The sequence below is a fragment of the Podarcis raffonei genome, chromosome W, assembly GCF_027172205.1.
Source record: "Podarcis raffonei isolate rPodRaf1 chromosome W, rPodRaf1.pri, whole genome shotgun sequence".
NCBI classification, from domain to species: Eukaryota; Metazoa; Chordata; class Lepidosauria; order Squamata; family Lacertidae; genus Podarcis; species Podarcis raffonei.
The window spans coordinates 3237390-3258033 of NC_070620.1; the positions used below are offsets into that span (position 1 = coordinate 3237390).

The 20644-nt window shown below is 46.8% G+C and overlaps 1 protein-coding gene across 1 annotated transcript; it reads left to right on the top strand.

Moving 5' to 3' along the window:
* The first annotated feature begins 1472 nt into the window (after positions 1-1472).
* On the top strand, positions 1473-2175 carry LOC128406097 (E3 ubiquitin-protein ligase RNF4-like). The gene has a single exon (XM_053373136.1). It carries the CDS (start codon positions 1546-1548, stop codon positions 2173-2175), a length of 630 nt encoding a protein of 209 aa, XP_053229111.1. The 5' UTR covers positions 1473-1545.
* Positions 2176-20644: the final 18469 nt, after the last annotated feature.

Genomic DNA, 20644 nt, shown 5'->3' on the forward strand with positions numbered 1-20644 from the left:
GGAGCTAGTAAACAGCTGCCCTGGACACAGAATTGACCTGCGCCTCCGTGGACAGCTGAAGGAGAAAAATAATCATTTCCTTAATAACAATTTAAATAGCGTATTTAACTAAAACAATAAAATTATAGGATATGTATCCATGTTTGTTAACTGATGTGGTTAAACGTGGGTTTTTTTTGTTAAAGGTAAAGGTAAAGGTACCCCTGCCCGTACGGGCCAGTCTTGACAGACTCTGGGGTTGTGCGCCCATCTCACTCAAGAGGCCGGGGGCCAGCGCTGTCCGGAGACACTTCCGGGTCACGTGGCCAGCATGACAAAGATGCATCTGGCGAGCCAGCGCAGCACACGGAACGCCGTTTACCTTCCTGCTGGTAAGCGGTCCCTATTTATCTACTTGCACCCGGGGGTGCTTTCGAACTGCTAGGTTGGCAGGTGCTGGGACCGAGCAGCGGGAGCGCACCCCGCCGCGGGGATTCGAACCGCCAACCTTTCGATCGGCAAGCCCTAGGCGCTGAGGCTTTTACCCACAGCGCCACCCGCGTCCCACCTGCGTTTTTTTTGTTAAAACCCCCCCAAAAAAACTTAGACTGAGTTTTAGCACACATGAAAGACTTAAAACAAATACTTCTTTCCTGATGAATAGCCTTTGGACTATAATGTAACTTAAATAGAAAACTATCTTGGGAAAGATCTTTCCTCCAAAAGCATTTTATTTTAAAAATCCAATTTAAATAAAAACCAGATTTTTTAATTATTCTTTTTTAAATCATTGATTTTTATCCACCCTGTTGGGTGTACACACTGAATGTGTCATACCTGGAAAATACCTCTTGCAAGAGCAGCCATAGGAGGTGCGCTCTAGTAGAGGCAACTCCAATGAATTTCATTTAAGATTTCCCATCGTCCTCAGCTTGGCTATGTGCCCTGGTTCTTCTTGAAGAAGAGACATTCATCATGAGTTCTTCCCTTCTCCTTATCAGACTCTTGTATAAAGAGGACTGTCAAGGTAGGGAAAGATGCTCCACCTCGTAATAATCCTAATTCTTTTAGCTAATCTCTTGGCTGAAAGATAGAAAACTAATCGTTGTGTGCCTGCTTCTTAGCCTAATCCTGTTTCTTCCCACGCGAATGCAGTTCTATAGAGTAACACGAAAGACACCCTAACTCAGGCTTCCTCAACCTCGGCCCGTCCGATGTTTTGAGACTACAATTCCCATCCTCCCTGACCACTGGTCCTGCTGGCTAGGGATCATGGGAGTTGTAGGCCAAAAACATCTGGAGGGCCGAGGTTGAGGAAGCCTGCCCTAACTCCTCAAGATGTTGAACTTGCTCCAGCTTCGGAGTGCCTGCTATAAAAGAGAGAACTCTAAGAAAGTCACGGTGCTCCAAAGCGTCACCAGTTGCATCAAGTTGCTTTAGAGAGAGCATTCATGATCATCCTTATCACATTACAGAATTGCTTGGCGACTAAGCAGGGAGCAGCACACGGAGATAAGGGGGGAAGCAAGTACTCTGCAGCCTGTGCCTCTCCCATCCCTGTGCATCATGAGTTCAACAAGTACAGAATGTAATGCAACCCAGCACAGCAACAGCAAGAGGGGCAGCCGCAACACCTCCGCAAGACCTCCTCATACTCTGGACAAGATGATGGTGGGAACTGCTTCTGAACCCTGTATCCCCTCCTCCGCCGCCTCCGCCTCCCTGCCACACAGCCTTAATGATAGAAGTATGGATGTGGAAGTAGTTGACCTCACTTGCGAAACTTCAGAACCTCTAGTTGTTGATCTTACGCAAGACGATTCTCTTGTGCTTGTTGGAGAGAGTGGGCAGCAGCCCGATAGAGAGTTCAGACCTCAACCATTGTCTGACAGCCTCGTATTTAGTGGTGGTGGTGGTGATGATAGCAGACACACACAGAGTGGTGCTCTTGCCACTAGAAAGCTCCCCAGAGAAGTGGGAAGGAGGGAATTTGCAAGATCCTCAGGCACTTTGAGTTGTGGAATTTGCATAGACAGCTTTGCAGAGATTGTGCAAAGCGGATGGCTTATAGTGTCAACAACATGTGGCCACATCTTCTGTAGTCAGTGCCTCAGCAATTTTCTTAGGTATGCTAACTTTTGCCCAATTTGTAGGAGGCATCTCACTCCAAAGGAGTTTCATCCAATTTATATGTGAAGACATAGGTGTTCCTGAACACAGTCTAATGTGGCCTTCATAAACATGAGTGAACTCCAAAGAACACACCAAGTACAGTATATATGACTTCAATATGACAGTTAGCAATTTCACTTTTTCCCAGTTGGCCTCCTTATAGTCCAGTTGTACTGTTTCAGCTTCGTTTTGCTTTAAGGTTTTTGCAGCTCACATTTTTTGAGGTTTGTAGACGTTTGAAGAACAGCTTGGAGGATATGTCTGCTGCTGCCACATTGCTTTGTGCCGATATCTCATTTCTGTTCTAGTTCTGTTGCTGCTTTGAGAAAAGACTGATGTTGAATGAACTCATCTATTCAAGACTAGGCTAGTCATAGTCATCTATGATAATACAACCTGCAGCTTCTTTTTGCAATTTGCCTTGTAAAAAACCAAAGCCAACCACTCACCGGTGGAAGTCTGTTCCACATCTACTTGCTTTCTAGTGGCAAACCCCTCTTTCTGTTGATGTAGCCCTAATAAAGACCAAGGTTTATACAACACTGTGGCTCATTTCTAACGCTGCATGCATAAATGGTTTATTACAAAGAACTCCTGGTGGTCCGAGTCTTCTCTCGAAGAGAATACAGCCATCATGTTAGATCTGAGCAGCTTTCCCTGTCCAGGCATATGCTTAAGGAGCAATTCATAGTGGAGTCCGTACCAAGGTTGCCACGTGGGGCAGAATCCAATCGAGATGAGCTAAGCCATTTATGTGAAACACTCCTCAAATGGTTGGAAGAGGATAAAGTAATTCTCTGCTTCTCATAAACGCTTTGCTGTGGGGAAGCTGCACCCATAGGGCCATGTTTCAAGCAGCAAGCATGTAAGACTTGAACCTCGCATGATGAAGTCAACTTGAGTTGCGGTGACTCCCTTTCTCAGCCCTGTCACGTAGTCATAGTGGAACTATGAATGGCTTGACCTGTTGAACTTTGGGATGCTGCTGTACTAATAGGTCCCTCACCCGTGACAGCTTGGAGGGCAAGTGTTACGCTTCCAGTTCAGCACTGGATTGAACACCTTTTTCAAAAGGGAGGCTTCCTTAGTCTCCCCACAGCCTGCTGCAGGGGCCTAGCTGCACACACCCCATAGTAGACTTGCACATAGCCTGGCAATCATGTGGCATGGTTAGGACTTCCACAGATGGCATTGTCTCCGTGAACATGGGCTGTGGGGATTAAATCCTCTGTGCAAATGCGTCTGGTGTTACCAGAACCTATATGCACCCCCAGCTTTCGAGGGGAGCTTAAGACAGAGTGCTCAAGGGAAGGTCATTTCCATTCATCCCTACCATCACCGTTTCTGTTCTGTTTGCACAGACACTCTTACTGAAGAACAAATGACACTTTGCCCAGGGAGGGACCTTGGTAATATGGTGCCCTCCTGGTGCCTTCCCAAAGCCAGGCAGGGGAGGGGTCAGGCTTGGGGAAGGATGCACAAGGCTCTGGTGGGGTCCTAGAGCCCTCTCATCTCATTCCCAAAGCTGGGAGAGCGCTAACTAGGCTTGGGGAAGGAGGCAGGAAGGCTCCCTTCTGGCCCCCACATCCTGTGCAGGGGAAGAGCTTCACTGCCCTAAATCCACCTCTGCTTTGCCTCGTGTTTCAGTCACCATGAAGGCATTTTACCCATTGGAGAAAGTTGCACAATGTATTTTGGAGGTCACTTCTTTGAGTCGTGATGGGAAAAACTGAATTCCTGTGCAGAATCCTTAATGCGCACCAAACTGGAGGGGTACAGCAAGCACTACTTTTGGACGATGCTGTATGGAACCTAACACTTCACCAGTCTAGTCGTTGCATAAAAGTTCTAGCAAAACTATGTGTTCGGGTGCCTCGACCCTTACACAGTTTCCTGAATTCTTGCAGTGATAGGTTTTTTTTGGGGGGGTGGGGGTGAGTTGTCTGGTGGCAGATGAAAAACGGCACCCAAGTTAACAAAATGCAGTAACCAAAACTACATCTGCATAATGGACTGTTCTTGACGGTAGGCAGCAATTGCTATGTGATACTATGACAAGGATAGGAGAATATTTAGCAAGTGAGTCAGAGCTTACAGTTGCCATATTCAGATGGGTTATTACATGCTCTTGTTTGACTTGAGACTGGACACCTCCCCCACAGGACACTACACTATTACTTTTGTGGTACATAAATAAAGCCATAGGCTATGCAAATAACAGATGGAATAATTGGCAGAATTCTCTGCTAGGTTTTGTGACCTCTGCCATTTCTCAAGGACAGGGTCACAGACATCTGAACACAATTTACCTGCATTTAATAAGAAATGAGTTCTTAAAGGACTGTCAGCGTTTATTTGTGGTTTTCCTTTGGTGATGTAGATATAATTCATGTTTGTGAGGTGCCCCCTCCTTTTTTACGTGCTCCTGGCTCCTAGTCAAGTAACCAGTTCATGTTCTGTAATTCACACAGAAATCTTCAGCACCACAGGGCAGGTGTATCTGGTACTGAACACTTTTTGCCTGAACAGATTTCAGAAAAACACAACAGCTCTTGGTATTCAACGTTACCTGTTGAGTTACTCTACTCTGAATGCCCTTGCTTAGTTAATCGAGTCCACTTTTCTGCATCAACAAAACACACTTTGCATCTTAAACAAAACTCCCATCAGGATTCCAGTCGGAACCAGTTTTGAAAGGGGTGACCCAAACCCAGTGGGTCTATTTTTGCTTGCGCCAGAAGACGTTGCTGAACTCCCTTAATCATGGTGAGTGCAAGGGTGTTGTAATCTATGTATTCACACATCACCATCGACTTTCTGCTTGTGACCATTGCTTCATTTCTCCCCCTTTGCTCCTGGCACAAGCAGGATAAACAAACCTGGAAGCTTTGTTTCCCCCATTACATCTGGTCATGGTTTGTTGCTTCCTAACAAGCCACAGTCAGCAGGCCAGCCATAAGCAGGGACTTCAGATTGGCTGGCAATTGTTGCTTATTATGATAAGGCCACAGTCCCGGGTTCAGACGTGATGTGGTGCCAAGGCCTTGTGCTTTGCTTCTCCTGCTTGCTCCAAGAGAGAACAGCATGAGGAGCAATTGGGCAGCATGTGCTACATAATGCATTATAAAATGACTCCTTATGGCCGCTGTATGTTTACAGCGTCTAGGAAGCTGCTTTGTATACAATCAATCACAGTCTTCACTTAGACTAATCTGCATAATAACAAATCACCATTTCGCAGGGAATGCATGCTTTAATGCTCCCTAATGGCAAACTCCTTGCTTGTAGAAATATCTTTTTAAATCCTATCCAAATGGCATGTCCTTGTCTCAGCTCCTGAATTACCATTACCGAAATGTAGATCTAGGAAGTTTCCACTTCCTGCCTACCTTGGGAAAGATTGCGTGCCTATTTATGACCTTTAGGTCATCAGCCCTCCCATCTCGACTCATGGAGATTAAGGATACTCTATGGTGGTTCCACTCTCTCCGCCCAGTGAGGGTATTTAAGGACAAAACAAGGAGGCAATTGGTTCCTTGCATAGAGTCAAAGCTAATGCGGACAAGGGAAAGCAAGCTTAACACTAGAAATACTAACTGCCCGAAGGAAGAAAAGAATTCTGTAAGCCTAGATTTGCAAGACCTGAAGAAGAGGCTAATGAGTATAAAGACTGAGATTTCTACCCAAAATATAAGGACAGTAGAGCCTAGAGCACAATATTTAAAGAGGTCCAACAGCTCTTTATCCCATAGAAAGACATCAGTGCAACTCCCTGTTCCCTTTTCAAGTGACACCGAAGTAGATGAGGAATTTGGCGCCTCCGACATTTCTATGGCAACAACACCTAAAGAACTCTACGTTGCTGACAATCTGGAGAAATCCAGCACCCAATCTACATCTGGACCTTTGCCTAACGTTCCAAAAATTTATCAGAATGATCAACCTTCTCTACTGTACTCCTGGCAAGACAGGATGGACAGATCTTCCAAACTCGAAGCTGGCTCTTTGTTGGCCAGTGACCCACATTTTATAGCACATGCCTCATTAATACTCCCACAGCCACAGATAGAACCAACAGTCCTCCAATCAATCCAGGAGGGAGAGGGGGATTGACAGTTAATGAAACACCATGGGACCGCCCTCCAAGCTTGGGGTGCGGTTGGTTGGGTTTTATCTTCTAGGGATACTTACCCTATCAAACCTTCACCTCTTCCCCTTACCATTTTGACCCAGGAGTCCTGGCCCAGGGATGACTTGTCAGTGAGGGGATGTTACCCCTCTATTGGGGAGGCTAGTATGGGGTCTGGGCTTCCCACTATTGAAGGGCTAGGGAGGAAGGGCGGTGGGGCTAGATATCACTATCGGCGAAGGGTTTTGAGATGCAGTGATGCTCGAACCCCTTCCAATCTACTCCCCATCCCAAGGGACGAGGGTAGGGCGAGCAGGGATTACCCACCTCCGTCATTGGTGTTGTGCAATGCCAGGTCCATAGGCAACAAAACCGCCACCATGCGTGACTTTTTTGTCTCACAGGAGATTGACCTGGCTTGTGTGATGGAGACCTGGGTAGTCTCCCTACATGAGATAATACCCCCAGGCTTCTCTGTCCTCCATCAATCGCGGACTGTGGGTCGGGGGGGGGGGAGTAGCGTTGTTAATCCCGGAGGATTGCTCTTTCAGAGCTCTGCCAGCACCGGCAATCTCCGGCATTGAATGTGTTGGTCTCGTGTGGGGCACCAAGGAGAGCTTGGCTGTCTGGCTGGTGTACCGACCACCCAGCGCACCAGCAGCCACCCTGTCAGACCTACCTGCTGGAGGTGGCGGCGGGCTGGGCCTTGGCGTTCCCAAGCCTATTGGTTTTGGGAGACTTCAACGTCCATGCCGATGCCGCCCCCTCCTCACAGGCTCTGGACCTAGTGACTTCCATGGCAACACTAGGGCTCTCCCAGTTTGCTTTGGGCCCCACTCATCAAGCAGGCCATACGCTGGATCTGATCTTTGGTGCTGGCATAGATGTGATCATGCTGCCCCCTGTGGAAGTGCCATGGTCTGATCACTACGCTCTGAAAGCCAAGATTGACTTCCCGCTCCTCCCCTGCTCGGGTGGCGAGCCTATTTGGGCTCGTCCGAGAAGGCTGATGGATCCTGATAGATTCCGTCAGTCCTTGCGGGACCCTGCTCCTCCTGATGACTCATTAGATGACCTTGTCAAGGACTAGAATAACCGGCTCTTGGCAGCCATCGATGAGATCTGCAACCCCGTCGAAACCGGGCCCCTTGGTTTACTGAGGCGCTCCGGAAAATGAAGCGGGATCTCAGACGGCTAGAGCGGGTATGGTGACAGACCCGTGACGGAGCTTCAAGAACATCTTATAGGATGCTTATGAAAGCCTATGAGATGGCTATGAAAGCTGCTAAGATATCTTACTTCGAAGCTTCCATTGCATCCGCTAGCTCTCGCCCGGCAAAACTTTTTAGAATAATTAGGTCGATAATGTCCTTAGGAGGACAACCAAATTTAAGCACAAATTCGACCCACAGCTGTGAGGCATTCACAAGCTTTTTTGCGGAGAAAGTCCTGTTGCTCCGCCATGACCTCCCTGCCAATTTAGATACAGTGACTGAACTGGAGGCCCCTCGACTGTCTTCGGGTCCAGTGTTGGACCATTTCAATCGGCTACTCCCTGCTGATGTGGATAGATTCCTCCAAGCTGGTAAGCCCACCACCTGCCTCCTCGATCCGTGCCTGTCTTGGCTGATTAGGGCGTGTCCAGATGTTGCACGGACCCCCCTGGTTGAAATTATCAATTTGTCCCTTGGCACGGGGACATTCCCAGGGGAACTGAAGGAAGCAGTGGTGTGTCTGTTCTTAAAGAAAAACTTCACTAGATCCTTTAGACCTATCCAATTACCGGCCAGTTTCAAATCTTCCATATCTGGGTAAGGTAATTGAGAGAGCGGTTGCTGATCAGCTTGGTAGGTTTCTGGAGGAAACATTGGCTTTAGGTCCATTTCAGTGCAGGTTCCGTCCTGGTTTCAGGACCGAGACGGCTCTGGTTGCCCTAACAGATGATCTCCGTAGACAACTGGATCGAGGCAGGTCAGGACTGCTGCTTCTTTTAGATTTGTCAGCAGCCTTTGACACGGTCAATCATGATCATCTGGACCACCGCCTTGTCGACGTGGGGATACAGGGCATAGCTGTGCTCTTTTATCTCTGATCGGGGACAGAGGGTAGTGCTAGGGAGGGAGATGTCGTCGTGCCACTCCTTGGTGTGTGGAGTGCTGCAGGGCGCAATCCTCTCTCCGATGCTTTTTAAAATCTTTATGCGCCCCTTTGCCCAGATTATTCAGAGCTTTGGGCTGGGCTGTCACCAATATGCTGATGACACTCAGCTCTATCTGCTAATGGATGGCCACACCGACTCGGCCCCAAACACACTGACCAGATGCTTGGAAGCTGTGGCTGGATGGTTTCGTGGGAGCCGATTGAAACTAAATCCTTCGAAGACAGAGGTCCTATGGCTGGGTTGGGATGGCATGGGGATGAGGGACCAACTCCCTTCTCTTGCGGGGGCCCAATTAGTGCCATTGCCTTCCGTTAAGAGTTTGGGTGTAATCCTTGACGCCTCCCTTTCCATGGAGGCGCAGGTTACAGCAACAGCGAAGGCGACATTTTTCCACCTTCGCCGCATCAAGCAGTTGGTCCCTTACCTTTCCTGCCCCGACCTGGCCACAGTGATCCATGTGACGGTCACCTCCAGGCTTGACTACTGTAATTCGCTCTACATGGGGCTGCCCTTGAAGTTGTCCCAGAAACTCCAGCGGGTGCAGAATGCTGCAGTGAGGCTCCTCACGGGGTCTCTGCCATGGGAGCATATTCACCCAGTGCTTTTCTAGCTGCACTGGCTCCCGGTGGAGTACAGGGTCAGATTTAAGGTGCTGGTTTTGACCTTTAAAGCCCTTCACAGGTTAAGACCTACAGGACCGCCTCTCCCGGTATGCCCCACGGAGGACCTTAAGGTACATAAATAGCAACACCCTAGTGGTCCCGGGCCCTAAGGAAGTCAGATTAGCTTCAACCAGAGCCAGGGCCTTTTCAACACTGGCTCCGGCTTGGTGGAACGCTCTGTCTCATGAGACCAGGGCCCTGCGGGATCTGATTTCTTTCCGCAGGGCCTGTAAGACAGAGTTGTTCCGCCTGCCCTTTGGCTTGGAGCCAATTTGATTCCCTCCCCCTCATTCTTTTTCCTTTCTCCTCCTGTGATGAGGCTGCATTTTAATGTTTCAATATTTTAATGCTGTATTTGAATTTTGTTTTTAAGTTGTATTCATTCAACTTGTTTTAATTATTGCTTGTTAGCCGCCCTAAGCCTGCCCTTGGCTGGGGAAAGCGGGGTATAAATAAAAATTATTATTAATTATTATTACTATTATCTGGGCACAGGTATCCTTGTAATCCTGGTTTCGGCGCTCAAAGTCTTCCATGTGGGCAGCAAGGTGGGAATTGACCATGCAGAAGCTGGTATTGTTGCAGACAAACCTCACGGCCACACACCCCTTGTTACCCTGCAGGGGCGGAGCAAAGATGGCTGTTAGTGAGCAAGCAGGAAAGAGGGGGGAACTGGTTGGCAGATAGACAGACAGAAAGATCGACGTCGGGAATTCCGCTGTCAGGGTCTACTCCCCATCTTCCCCATGATGCCTGTGCCCACTGTCTCCCTCATCACTTCCTTGATGCGGCTGAGCTGGTCCTCCCTGACAAAGATGAGCACCAGGTGCACCTAGAAGATGCAAGGTACTGGGATGTCTACCAGCTCTGTTCATTGCTTGCTGTCCTGGGCCGGCTGGATGCAGATAGGAGTGGCAGGGGGCCCCAACTGGGGATCCCCCAAGGGAAGAAGGCTCAGAGCCAGGGAACTGGTGGGGGGACGACGAGGCTGAGTCGTCCGAGGGGGAAAAGAGGGAGCAGACTGTGAGCAAGAGGAGGTGTTGGAAACTGAAGAGGCAGGAGGGCAGGGAGATTCTGTGGCAAACAGCAGCCCAGAATCCGAGGCAGAAGTGGAGGCTGGAGGCGGGGCTCAAGAGGCAGAGATCAGGCAGGCTGCTGAAGAAGCCAGGGGGTCTCCCCATCCTGCTGCGATCAGCTCCCCTCCCTGCTGGTCTCCCAGAAGACAGAGAAATTAAGAGGAGGGAGCAAAGACAGGCAAGGTGTCAGAGTCTCAGGTTGCTTGGGAAGGACCAGGGGGAGGAGGAGACTTCAGAGAGTGGTGGGAGGGTAGCAACCTTCAGCCTTCACAACTACCTCACTGGGGCAAGACCTCCTCCTCCTCCTCCTCACTCCAGCTCCTGACAGCTGTCTGGCTGCTGAAGAAATGGGTGGGGTTGGACTTACTTTTTGTACTTGGATTTGGAACGCAAAGCCTTTTCCACAGCTGTCAGCCACTCTTGCTCCTTTGTCGAGTCCAAGTAGAAGAAAGCCTCTGCGCTCAGGTCCAGCTCCTGGAACCTAATGCCAAAGTGCCAAAGAGAAGGATGTGGAACTGCAGGAATAGGACTCCAATCGGAACAGACGTGCTGGTTAAATATGCAAAGACAACAGGAGTGTGTGGCAGGTAGGATTACAAGGGCAGGCAAGATCAGGACCAAGAACAAACAAGTAATACCAGCCACTTCTTCCTCAGCTTAGCTATTCGTGGCCCCAAAGGAGCTTTGCTAATGAAAGAAAAAAAAGCTTTTTCCTTGTATTTTTTAAGATGTGTCAGCCAGCCTGATATCTAAGCACTATCCCAGTAGCCACAGGCAACCAGAAATTCTTTGAAGGCAAGTGAGTCAGTTGATCTCTCCATTCTTCCTTCACCTGGCAACCTGGTTTCCAGGCTGGCTTTCCGGGAACAGAAAACCACCTCTCAGATCTGCTGTGCCAAGCTTGTTTCCTAGAAGATTACCCCGTAACACCCTTGTCCTCTTTGCAAACCTCCTAAATGGCTAGCCTTCTGTGTTTCCATGCTGGCCATGAAGGAATGGGCATTCCCCACTCTGAAAACAGCACAGAAATACAGCCTGTCTAGTAAAGGGGTAAAAAGAGCAAGCTAAACAGCCTCTGTAAAACAGTAGGATCTGAAGCTGCTAACCACATACTGATAAACATATCATAAAAGCAGACATGAAAAACAAATGGCCACTGGGTACTACTAACAGTGGGACACAGGTGGCGCTGTGGGTTAAAACAAAGAGCCTAGGGCTTGACGATCAGAAGGTCGGCAGTTCGAATCCCCGCGACGGGCTGAGCTCCCGTTGCTCGGTCCCTGCTCCTGCCAACCTAGCAGTTCGAAAGCACGTCAATGTGCAAGTAGATAAATAGGTACCGCTCCGGCGGGAAGGTAATCAGCATTTCCGTGCGCTGCTCTGGTTCACCAGAAGCGGCTTAGTCATGCTGGCCACATGACCCGGAAGCTGTACGACGGCTCCCTCGGCCAGTAAAGCGAGATGAGGGCCGCAACCCCAGAGTCGGCCACGACTGGACCTAATGGTCAGGGGTCCCTTTACCTTGACCTTACTACTAACAGTACGAGGAAATAACCAAAGCAAAAACTTTGTTTGAAGTAGTAAGCTTAGCCTTATAAGGATGACCCATACCAAGTGTTGGGGGGGGGTCACACCTCCCTGTCCTCCAGCACAGCTTTTCGCTTCCGTTTTGGATTAACTGCATCTTATCACAGTCTGAAGCTGCACAAACCGCTTCATTTGAACCATGGCTCATTGAAACAAGCCAACTTCCAATCATGGGTTTACAAAGCTGGTAAAATTAACCACCTTAGGATCTGGACACACCAAACTGTGGTTAATTTAAAATACAAGTGGAAGCTTCCCAATAGGCTTGGGGTGGGGGGGAGGTGTGCAAAGCTGGAGGAGAGGCTGCCGTCCTGCTCATAATATGAAGCCACGGTTCAGTATGTGGCACCAAGGAAAATTGCCCACCACAACTAATACTTTCCATTACCCACTCATGTGGCCTGAGTGAACAGGACAGACTTTGCCTGGCACCCTACAATAAAGCTGTCATGTATATGTCGCTTTCTCCAGCCGCAACTCTGATACAGGTTCCACTGGTCTTTGCATGGTCTTTGCACTTTTGCATGATCTGACCTGAAATTCTGGGTGTTGACATATTCCTTCTCTCTCTTGGCGAGGACGTGCTGGATGAGTCCCTCTCTCTGTCCGGACTGCGTATGTGTGGAAGGCACAAAGAGCTTGCGCATAGTGTGGGTCATTGGGGTTGCTTCTTGCTCATGCTCTCCTTGTCACGGATACGCCTCAGGGAGATGAGAACAGAACTCAAGTAGTCCTTAAAAGCAAGGAGGCGGGAGGGCACAGTACACCTCTAAGGCAACTTACAGCCTGCTTGGTGGCAGCGGTGGGGGTGGAGGCTCCCGGCGGGCACTCATTTGCTGATTCTGCAGGTTTCTTTCCTTCTCCATGAAGTTATCCTCGAATCCCAGAATTCCGGAGAGAGGAAAAGACTTCTGAGGTTAGAGAGGCTTCAGAACCGTTTGGGGAAGTTTCGGGAAAGGAACTTAGAAAATACTTAACTGCAGGAAAATGTTCCTGCCTCCCCACAACACCACATTTGCCGGACAATTGCCTCTCAGCTTATGCATGCTTAGGAAGGATTGTGGAGGCAACAGGTCCTCCCCTCAAGGCCTTTTCCTCTAAAGGAGGTAGACTGGTCTTCTCCAATCCTCTGGCCACTGCTGAGTTTTCTGCTGAGCAGAAAAGCAAACTCTTTGGCCTCCAAGATCTCTCCCAACTCTCAGCAGCCCTCACTGTGAGCCATACTAGAGGAATTTTCTCCTGCTTTTGCTGAGCTACAACACAGGAGCGCACCCCCAGGTGACCATGATGTGGTAACCCTGGCGAAGCATTGCAGAGCAACTGAGAAAACAGAATGATGTTTGCGTGGACAGTCCATTAGAAAGCTGCACTATTATTGCATCGATAGCACATTGCAGAATACGGCCCCCCTCCAGGCAAAAACATCCGTCTGGAGGCACAGTAGCTTTCATTTCGGAGGTTGTGGTTTTACATCTTCCTTTTTATTTATTTATTTATTTATTTGTTTGTTTGTTTGTTCAAAATTATTTATTTATTTCATAAAATTTATACACTACCAGATGGTAAGAAACATCAAAGCCGTTTACAGAAAGATAAAACCATAAAATCAGGAAAAACCTACAGTACATTAAACGCTGAAGAAGTGAATACCAGAATAGATCAGAACTCACTCCCAAGGAAAGGGGAAGAGACATGGCTAAGATGGCAGGACAGCTTACTCTATGGTGTTAACCCCTTCATGCACTAATTAGACTGAAGCATGTTGGTTATATGAGACTGGTTATCCCGCACAACATACTCTCACACAACCCATGCCCTCCAACTGAAAACCCATTTCCTGGACAATATCAACATTGTGTTTTGTGCCTGTGAACTGCACAGTGAATATTTTTATTAGGGGGAAAAACAGCCTGGTGTTCCAGCTTCTCAAAGTTGTTTTATTCAGTGCGCTGCTACAGCTTGTCACACCCAAATCCTCCCAAGGAATCTGCCAAAGTGATTTTCCAGGCAAAAGGGGGCAGAGGGAGAGAAACCAAGAACCTCAAATTCACTAGACCAGGGATGGGGAATTGTGTGGCCCTCTAGATGTTGTTGGATTCCATCACCCCTGACCGTCGGCCATGCTGGCTGAGGCAGAAGGCTATTGGATCTGGCAATATCTGGGAGCCCACAAGATTCCCAGCCTCCGCCCTACACAAACAACCAGGCACTCAGCTGCGAGGCACGCCTCTTACCGGAGGGAGGGTCACTCCAGAGGCAGCTGTGGCATGAGGGTGCTGGATCATGCCTTTGTGGGCACACCTGAGGATTAAAGAGGACCCCCTAGGAAGCATACTTGGAGATCTTCCTTACCACGTGGCTCTCTGGCAAAAACACAACAGTACTAACGGCCATATGGAACCACACCTCAAAGCTGGATCAGACTTCCCAGATCCTGTAGCCTACATCAGGAGGAAGACTGGGGCAGAGGGGCCTAGAGTGGGAGTCAGAGCTGCTCTTAGGGCTGCATGTCTGAAGCATGGGCAGAAATCTTTGGGTGTGAGGTTGCATGGGGCTGTCTCTTTGTGTTTTGCTGATGCCAAGCCACCAGCCAGCCAGAGGCAGGCAACCAACTGGCTTCAGGGGCAAGCTCCTTTGCAAAGCCAGTCTGACTTCACCAAATGCAATGGCAGAGTGACCATTTGGCCCGTGTTCTGCTTCGCTGTGAAATGGCGTGTGTTCCTCAACCCAGAGAACCTCTCGTTCAATGTCAAGCTGGTCTAAGGAAGAAAAGCATAAGAGTTAGTCTTGAATCCCCCCCCCACATGTGCTGGGAGATGCCTGCACACCGCACATGTAAAGCACATCTCCTCCCACCCACACCCAAAAAGTCCTGGGAACAATGGTTTGTTAAGGGTGCTGGGAATTGTAGCACTGTGAAAGGAAAACGAAGGTTCTTAGGACAATAATAATAATAATAATAATAATAATAATAATAATAATAATAATTTATTATTTATACCCCGCCCATCTGGCTGGGTTTCCCCAGCCACTCTGGGCAGCTTCCAACAAAGATGAAAAATAAACTAAAATGTCACATATTAAAAACTTCCCTGAACAGGGCTGCCTTCAGATGTCTTCTGAATGTCAGGTAGTTGTTTATCGCTTTGACATCTGATGGGAGGGCGTTCCACAGGGCGGGCGCCACTACCGAGAAGGCCCTCTGCCTGGTTCCCTGTAACTTGGCCTCTCGCAGTGAGGGAACCGCCAGAAGGCCCTCGGAACTGGACCTCAGTGTCCGGGCAGAATGATGGGGGAGGAGACGCTCCTTCAGATATACTGGACCGAGGCCATTTAGGGCTTTATTTTATTTTTTTAATTTTTTAAATAAATGTTTATTAAGGTTTTACAAAACAAAAGATTCATCATTTCAAAATGTATCATTTCCATACATAAAGTTCATATAAAAAACAAATACAACAGAAAAACAAAAATATATAGCAGGGGGAAAAAAAGAAAAATAGGAAAAAAGAAAAAAGAAAAACCCACTTTCTTAAATTTATAAAGTTCCATACCCCTCTGTCTTGACCTCCTCACATCCCCCTTTTTTGTGTTCCTCTTTATTCCAATCAAATTCAGCAAGTTCAGAACCTTATTTAAACCATACTTAATTTTATATTCTTCTAGTTATTATGTCCCGATTTTCCATTATTTTAGTCCATACCTCATCTTATATACTATGACATAATAATGTTCTGTTCATAACCCCCTATCCTTTTTAACATTCTTCTTTTCATTCACATTTAACCAAATCACACAAACCCTGTTACCTTCACTTCCCACATCATATTAACACTCAAAGATTTTACAGTATTTTTGTAAATAGTCCTTAAACTTTTTCCAATCCTGTTCAATCAAATCTTCTCCCTGATCACAGATTCTGCCAGTCATTTCAGCCATCTCCATATAGTCGATCACTTGCGTCTGCCATTCCTCCACGGTGGGTAGATCTTGTGTCTTCCAGTACTTGGCAAGAAGTATTCTTGCTGCTGTTGTTGCATACATAAAAAATGTTCTATCTTTCTTTGGCACCCGTTGGCCAACTATGCCCAAAAGAAAGGCCTCTGGTTTCTTAGGAAAGGTAAGTTTAAATACCTTCTTGAGTTCATTATATATCATTTCCCAGTAAGCCTTGACCCTTGGGCATGTCCACCAAAGGTGAAAGAATGTTCCCTCAGCTTCTTTACATTTCCAACACTTATTGTCAGGCAGGTGATAAATTTTTGCAAGCTTAACTGGGGTCATGTACCACCTGTAAATCATTTTCATAATATTCTCCTTTAAGGCAATGCCTGCCGTAAACTTCATACCGGTGGTCCACAACTGCTCCCAGTCAGCAAACATAATGTTATGACCTATATCCTGCGCCCATTTAATCATTGCTGATTTAACCGTTTCATCCTGCGTGTTCCATTTCAACAGCAAGTTATACATCTTTGACAAAATCTTAGTTTTTGGTTCTAACAGTTCTGTTTCCAATTTTGATTTCTCCACCTGGAAGCCAATTTTTTTGTCCAAATTGTAGGCCTCTCTTATTTGATAATAATGAAGCCAATCTCGCACTTTGTCTTTTAATTTCTCAAAACTCTGCAGTTTCAATCTGTCACCTTCTTGTTCCAAAATTTCCCAATATTTTGGCCATTTGGCCTCCATATTGAGCTTTTTCTGAGACTTAGCTTCCATAGGTGACAACCACCTTGGGGTTTTGCTTTCCAGCAAATCTTTATATCTTGTCCAGACATTGAACAGAGATTTCCTGACAATATGGTTTTTAAATGCCTTATGAGCTTTAACCTTGTCGTACCACAGATATGCATGCCACCCAAAAACATTATTGAAACCTTCTAAATCCAAAATGTCCGTGTTCTCAAGAAGCAGCCAGTCTTTTAACCAGCAGAATGCTGCTGATTCATAGTACAATTTAAGGTCTGGCAGGGCAAATCCACCTCTTTCTTTTACATCAGTTAAAATTTTAAACTTTATTCTGGGTTTCTTGCCCTGCCAGACAAATCTAGAAATATCTCTCTGCCACTTCTTGAAACAATCCATCTTGTCCAAAATTTGCAAAGATTGAAACAGAAATAACATTTTTGGCAAAACATTCATCTTTATAGCTGCGATTCGACCCAACAAGGAAAGCTTCAAATTAGACCAAATTTCTAAGTCTTTTTTAACTTCTGACCAACATTTCTCATAGTTCTCTTTAAATAGATTCAAATTTTTCACAGTCATATTAATCCCTAGGTATTTCACTTTCTTAACCACAGTTAAACCTGTTTCATTCTGAAACCTGTCCTTTTCCATTGGAGTTAAATTCTTCTCTAATACTTTAGTTTTTGACTTATTTAATCTAAATCCTGCCACATGACCAAATTCTTTAATCAATTCCAAAGCTCTTTTCATACTAGATTCCGGCTCCTGTAGAGTTAAAACCAAATCATCTGCAAAAGCTTTCAATTTATATTGTTTGGCTCCGACCTGTATTCCTTTAACAGACCGGTCCCCTCTAATCATGTTCAGCAGCACCTCCAGGACCGAGATAAATAATAATGGAGAGATAGGGCAACCCTGACGTGTTCCTTTTTCTATCATAAAATCTTCAGTCACCACATTGTTTACAATCAATTTTGCTTTTTGTTCTGAATAAATTGCTCCTATACCATTTTCGAACCCCTGTCCCACTCCCATCCCTTTCAAATTTTTCTTCATAAAACTCCAAGAGATATTATCAAAGGCTTTCTCCGCATCAATAAAAACTAACACAACTTTCGTATTAATATTCGTTTGCAACAATTCCAAGATGTCAATTATATTCCTTGTGTTATCAGATAAGTGTCTGCCTGGAAGAAAGCCTGCCTGGTCCTTGTGTATTACTTCCGCTAACACTTTTTTAAGTCTATTAGCTAAAATATCTGCAAAAATTTTGTAATCCGCATTCAAAAGGGAGATGGGACGGTAGTTCTTTAGTTGTGTCTTTTCAGCTTCTGTCTTGGGTATCAATGTGATGAATGCTTCTTTCCACGATTCAGGCGCCTTTTTCCCTTCCAAAATCTCATTACACACCTCCTTTAATGGTTGAATTAAAAAGTCTTTCAGAGTCCTATAATATTTGGAGGTTAGTCCATCCGGTCCTGGAGATTTGCCCAATTGCATGTTCTGAATGGCACCTTCAATTTCTTGTTCTGTAATTTGATGATTCAACATTAATTTATTTTCTGGAGATATTTTTTGTAATCCATTGGTTCTTAAGAATTGGTCTATCTCAGTTTCTTTCTGCGGCCCTTGCGTATAAAGTTGTTTGAAATATCTCTGGAAACACCTTCTAATCTCCTCCGGGTTCTGTATATTTTTCCCATCAATCTCAAGATTTGTAATCGTATTTAACTTCTGTCTTTTTTTCAACTGCCACGCCAATAATTTCCCACATTTATTGGCTGACTCAAAAGTCTTTTGTCTCATTTGTTTAATTTTCCATTCTACTTCCTCATTAATCAGTTTCATGTATTGCACCTGATATAACTTACCGTATTTTTCGCACCATAGGGCGCACCGGACCATAGGGCGCACCCAGTTTTTTTGGGGGGAAATAAAGGGGAAAAATTATTTCCCCCCCAGGCGCGGGGCTGGGGCGGGGGAAGCTCGAGCTTCCCCCGACCCCAGCCCCTAAACAGGCAGCTCTCTGCAAGCCGTGGGAGCGCTCCCACTGCTTGCGGAGAGGTCCGCGAAGCCTGGGCGCGCTGATCTCAGCGCGCGCAGGCTTCGGCATGCTGGCAACTCTCCGCAAGCAGCGGGACCGCTCCCGCAGTTTGCGGAGAGGTCCGCGAAGCCTGGGCGCGCTGATCTCAGCGCGCGCAGGCTTCGGCATGCTGGCAACTCTCCGCAAGCAGCGGGACCGCTCCCGCTGTTTGCGGAGAGGTCCGCGAAGCCTGGGCGCGCTGATCTCAGCGCGCGCAGGCTTCGGCATGCTGGCAACTCTCCGCAAGCAGCGGGACCGCTCCCGCTGTTTGCGGAGAGGTCCGCGAAGCCTGGGCGCGCTGATCTCAGCGCGCGCAGGCTTCGGCATGCTGGCAACTCTCCGCAAGCAGCGGGACCGCTCCCGCTGTTTGGGGAGAGGTCCGCGAAGCCTGGGCGCGCTGATCTCAGCGCGCGCAGGCTTCGGCATGCAGGCAAGTCTCCGCAAGCAGCGGGAGCGCTCCCGCTGCTTGCGGAGAGATCCGCGAAGCCTGGACGCGCTGAGCTCAGCGCGCGCAGGCCTGAGCATGCAGGCAACTCTCCGCAAGCAGCGGGAGCCCAGCGCTGGGCTCCCGCTGCTTGCAGAGAGGTGTGCGAAGCCTGGAGAGCGTGAGGGGTCGGTGCGCACCGACCCCTCTCACTCTCCAGGCTTCAGCGAAAGCCTGCATTCGCACCATAGGACGCACACACATTTCCCCTTTATTTTTGGAGGGGAAAAAGTGCGTCCTATGGTGCGAAAAATACGGTAATTTCTCTTAGGATCTCTTTTGAGTTTGGTTTAGCTCTTAACTTCTTCTCCCCTTGTTTTATTTTCTCCAAAATTTTCCCTTTTTTCTCATTTTGGGATCTCTTTTTTATTGCATTCTGTTGAATCAAGAACCCTCTCATAACCGCTTTGCTTGCGTCCCAGATTGTTCTTTTTTCAACCGTAGTTCTCATATTTATTTCAAAATAATCTTTCAAAGTCTTTTGGGCCTTCCTTACAATGTCTTGGTTTCTTAATAAGGTGTCATTCATCCTCCATCTAAAGGAACCGATGAGTGTTAGTTTCATTTCCATCTTTACCGCATTATGGTCGGAGCAGGTTTTTGGGCAGATTTCCACCTTTTTTATCTTAGGTGCCAGGCCTCTAGTTGTCCAAATTTGGTCGATCCTTGTCCATGTCATTTTGGCTTCAGAAAAGAACGTTCCTTCTCTACCTAGGGGGTTTTTAGTCCTCCAAATGTCAATCAAGTCCATATTGTCAGTCAGTTCAAAAAAAGTTTTTGGTAGTCTGCCCTCTTTCGTTACAGTCTGTCTTTGTGCTTTGTCCATATTCGTAGAAACCACTCCATTCATGTCTCCCATCATAATAATGTTGTTATAGTCCATAAAGTCCATCAATGTCTCATGCAATTTCTTGTAAAACTCCGATTTCCCCTCATTTGGTGCATAAATTCCTAAAATCAAAAATTTCTCTCCTTGTGTTTGAATTTCAATTGCCAAAATTCTTCCCTGTTCGTCTTTAAAAAGAAACTTTGGTGATAGGCTTTCTTTTGCGTAAATTGCCACTCCTCTCTTTTTAACCTTGTCTGATGAAATAAATTCTTGGCCTAGTTTTTTGTTAATTAACACTTTTCTGTGCAGCCTAATCACATGTGTTTCCTGCAAGCAGATTATGTCCAATTGTTCCTTTTTTAATAAATGAAAGACTTTCCTCCTCTTTTCAGGGGAATTCAAACCATGAATATTCCAGCTTAATAATTGCAGAGACATATCGAAATAGTACTATTTTCCTCCTGTTGCTCCCAAAAGTGGCGTCTCTTTCTCAGGATCTTTCAATCCCCCAGGTGCAGGTGTTGGGCTTGATGATCCAGGTCCTAAGTCGCTTGGCTCTTCAATCCCTTTCTGAAGGTCTTCTCCGTAGTCCTTCAAAAATTTGTCCTTGTCTTCCACCGATTTAATTTTAACTTTTTTCCCTCTGAAGGTAAAGGATATCCCCTGGGGGAATTCCCATCTGAAGATAATCCTGTTGCTCCTCAGTAGTTGCACCAAATCACCGTAGTTCACTCTGAGCTCCAACAGATGTTTCGGAATATCCTTATAAATTTCCAACCTTGAATCTTGG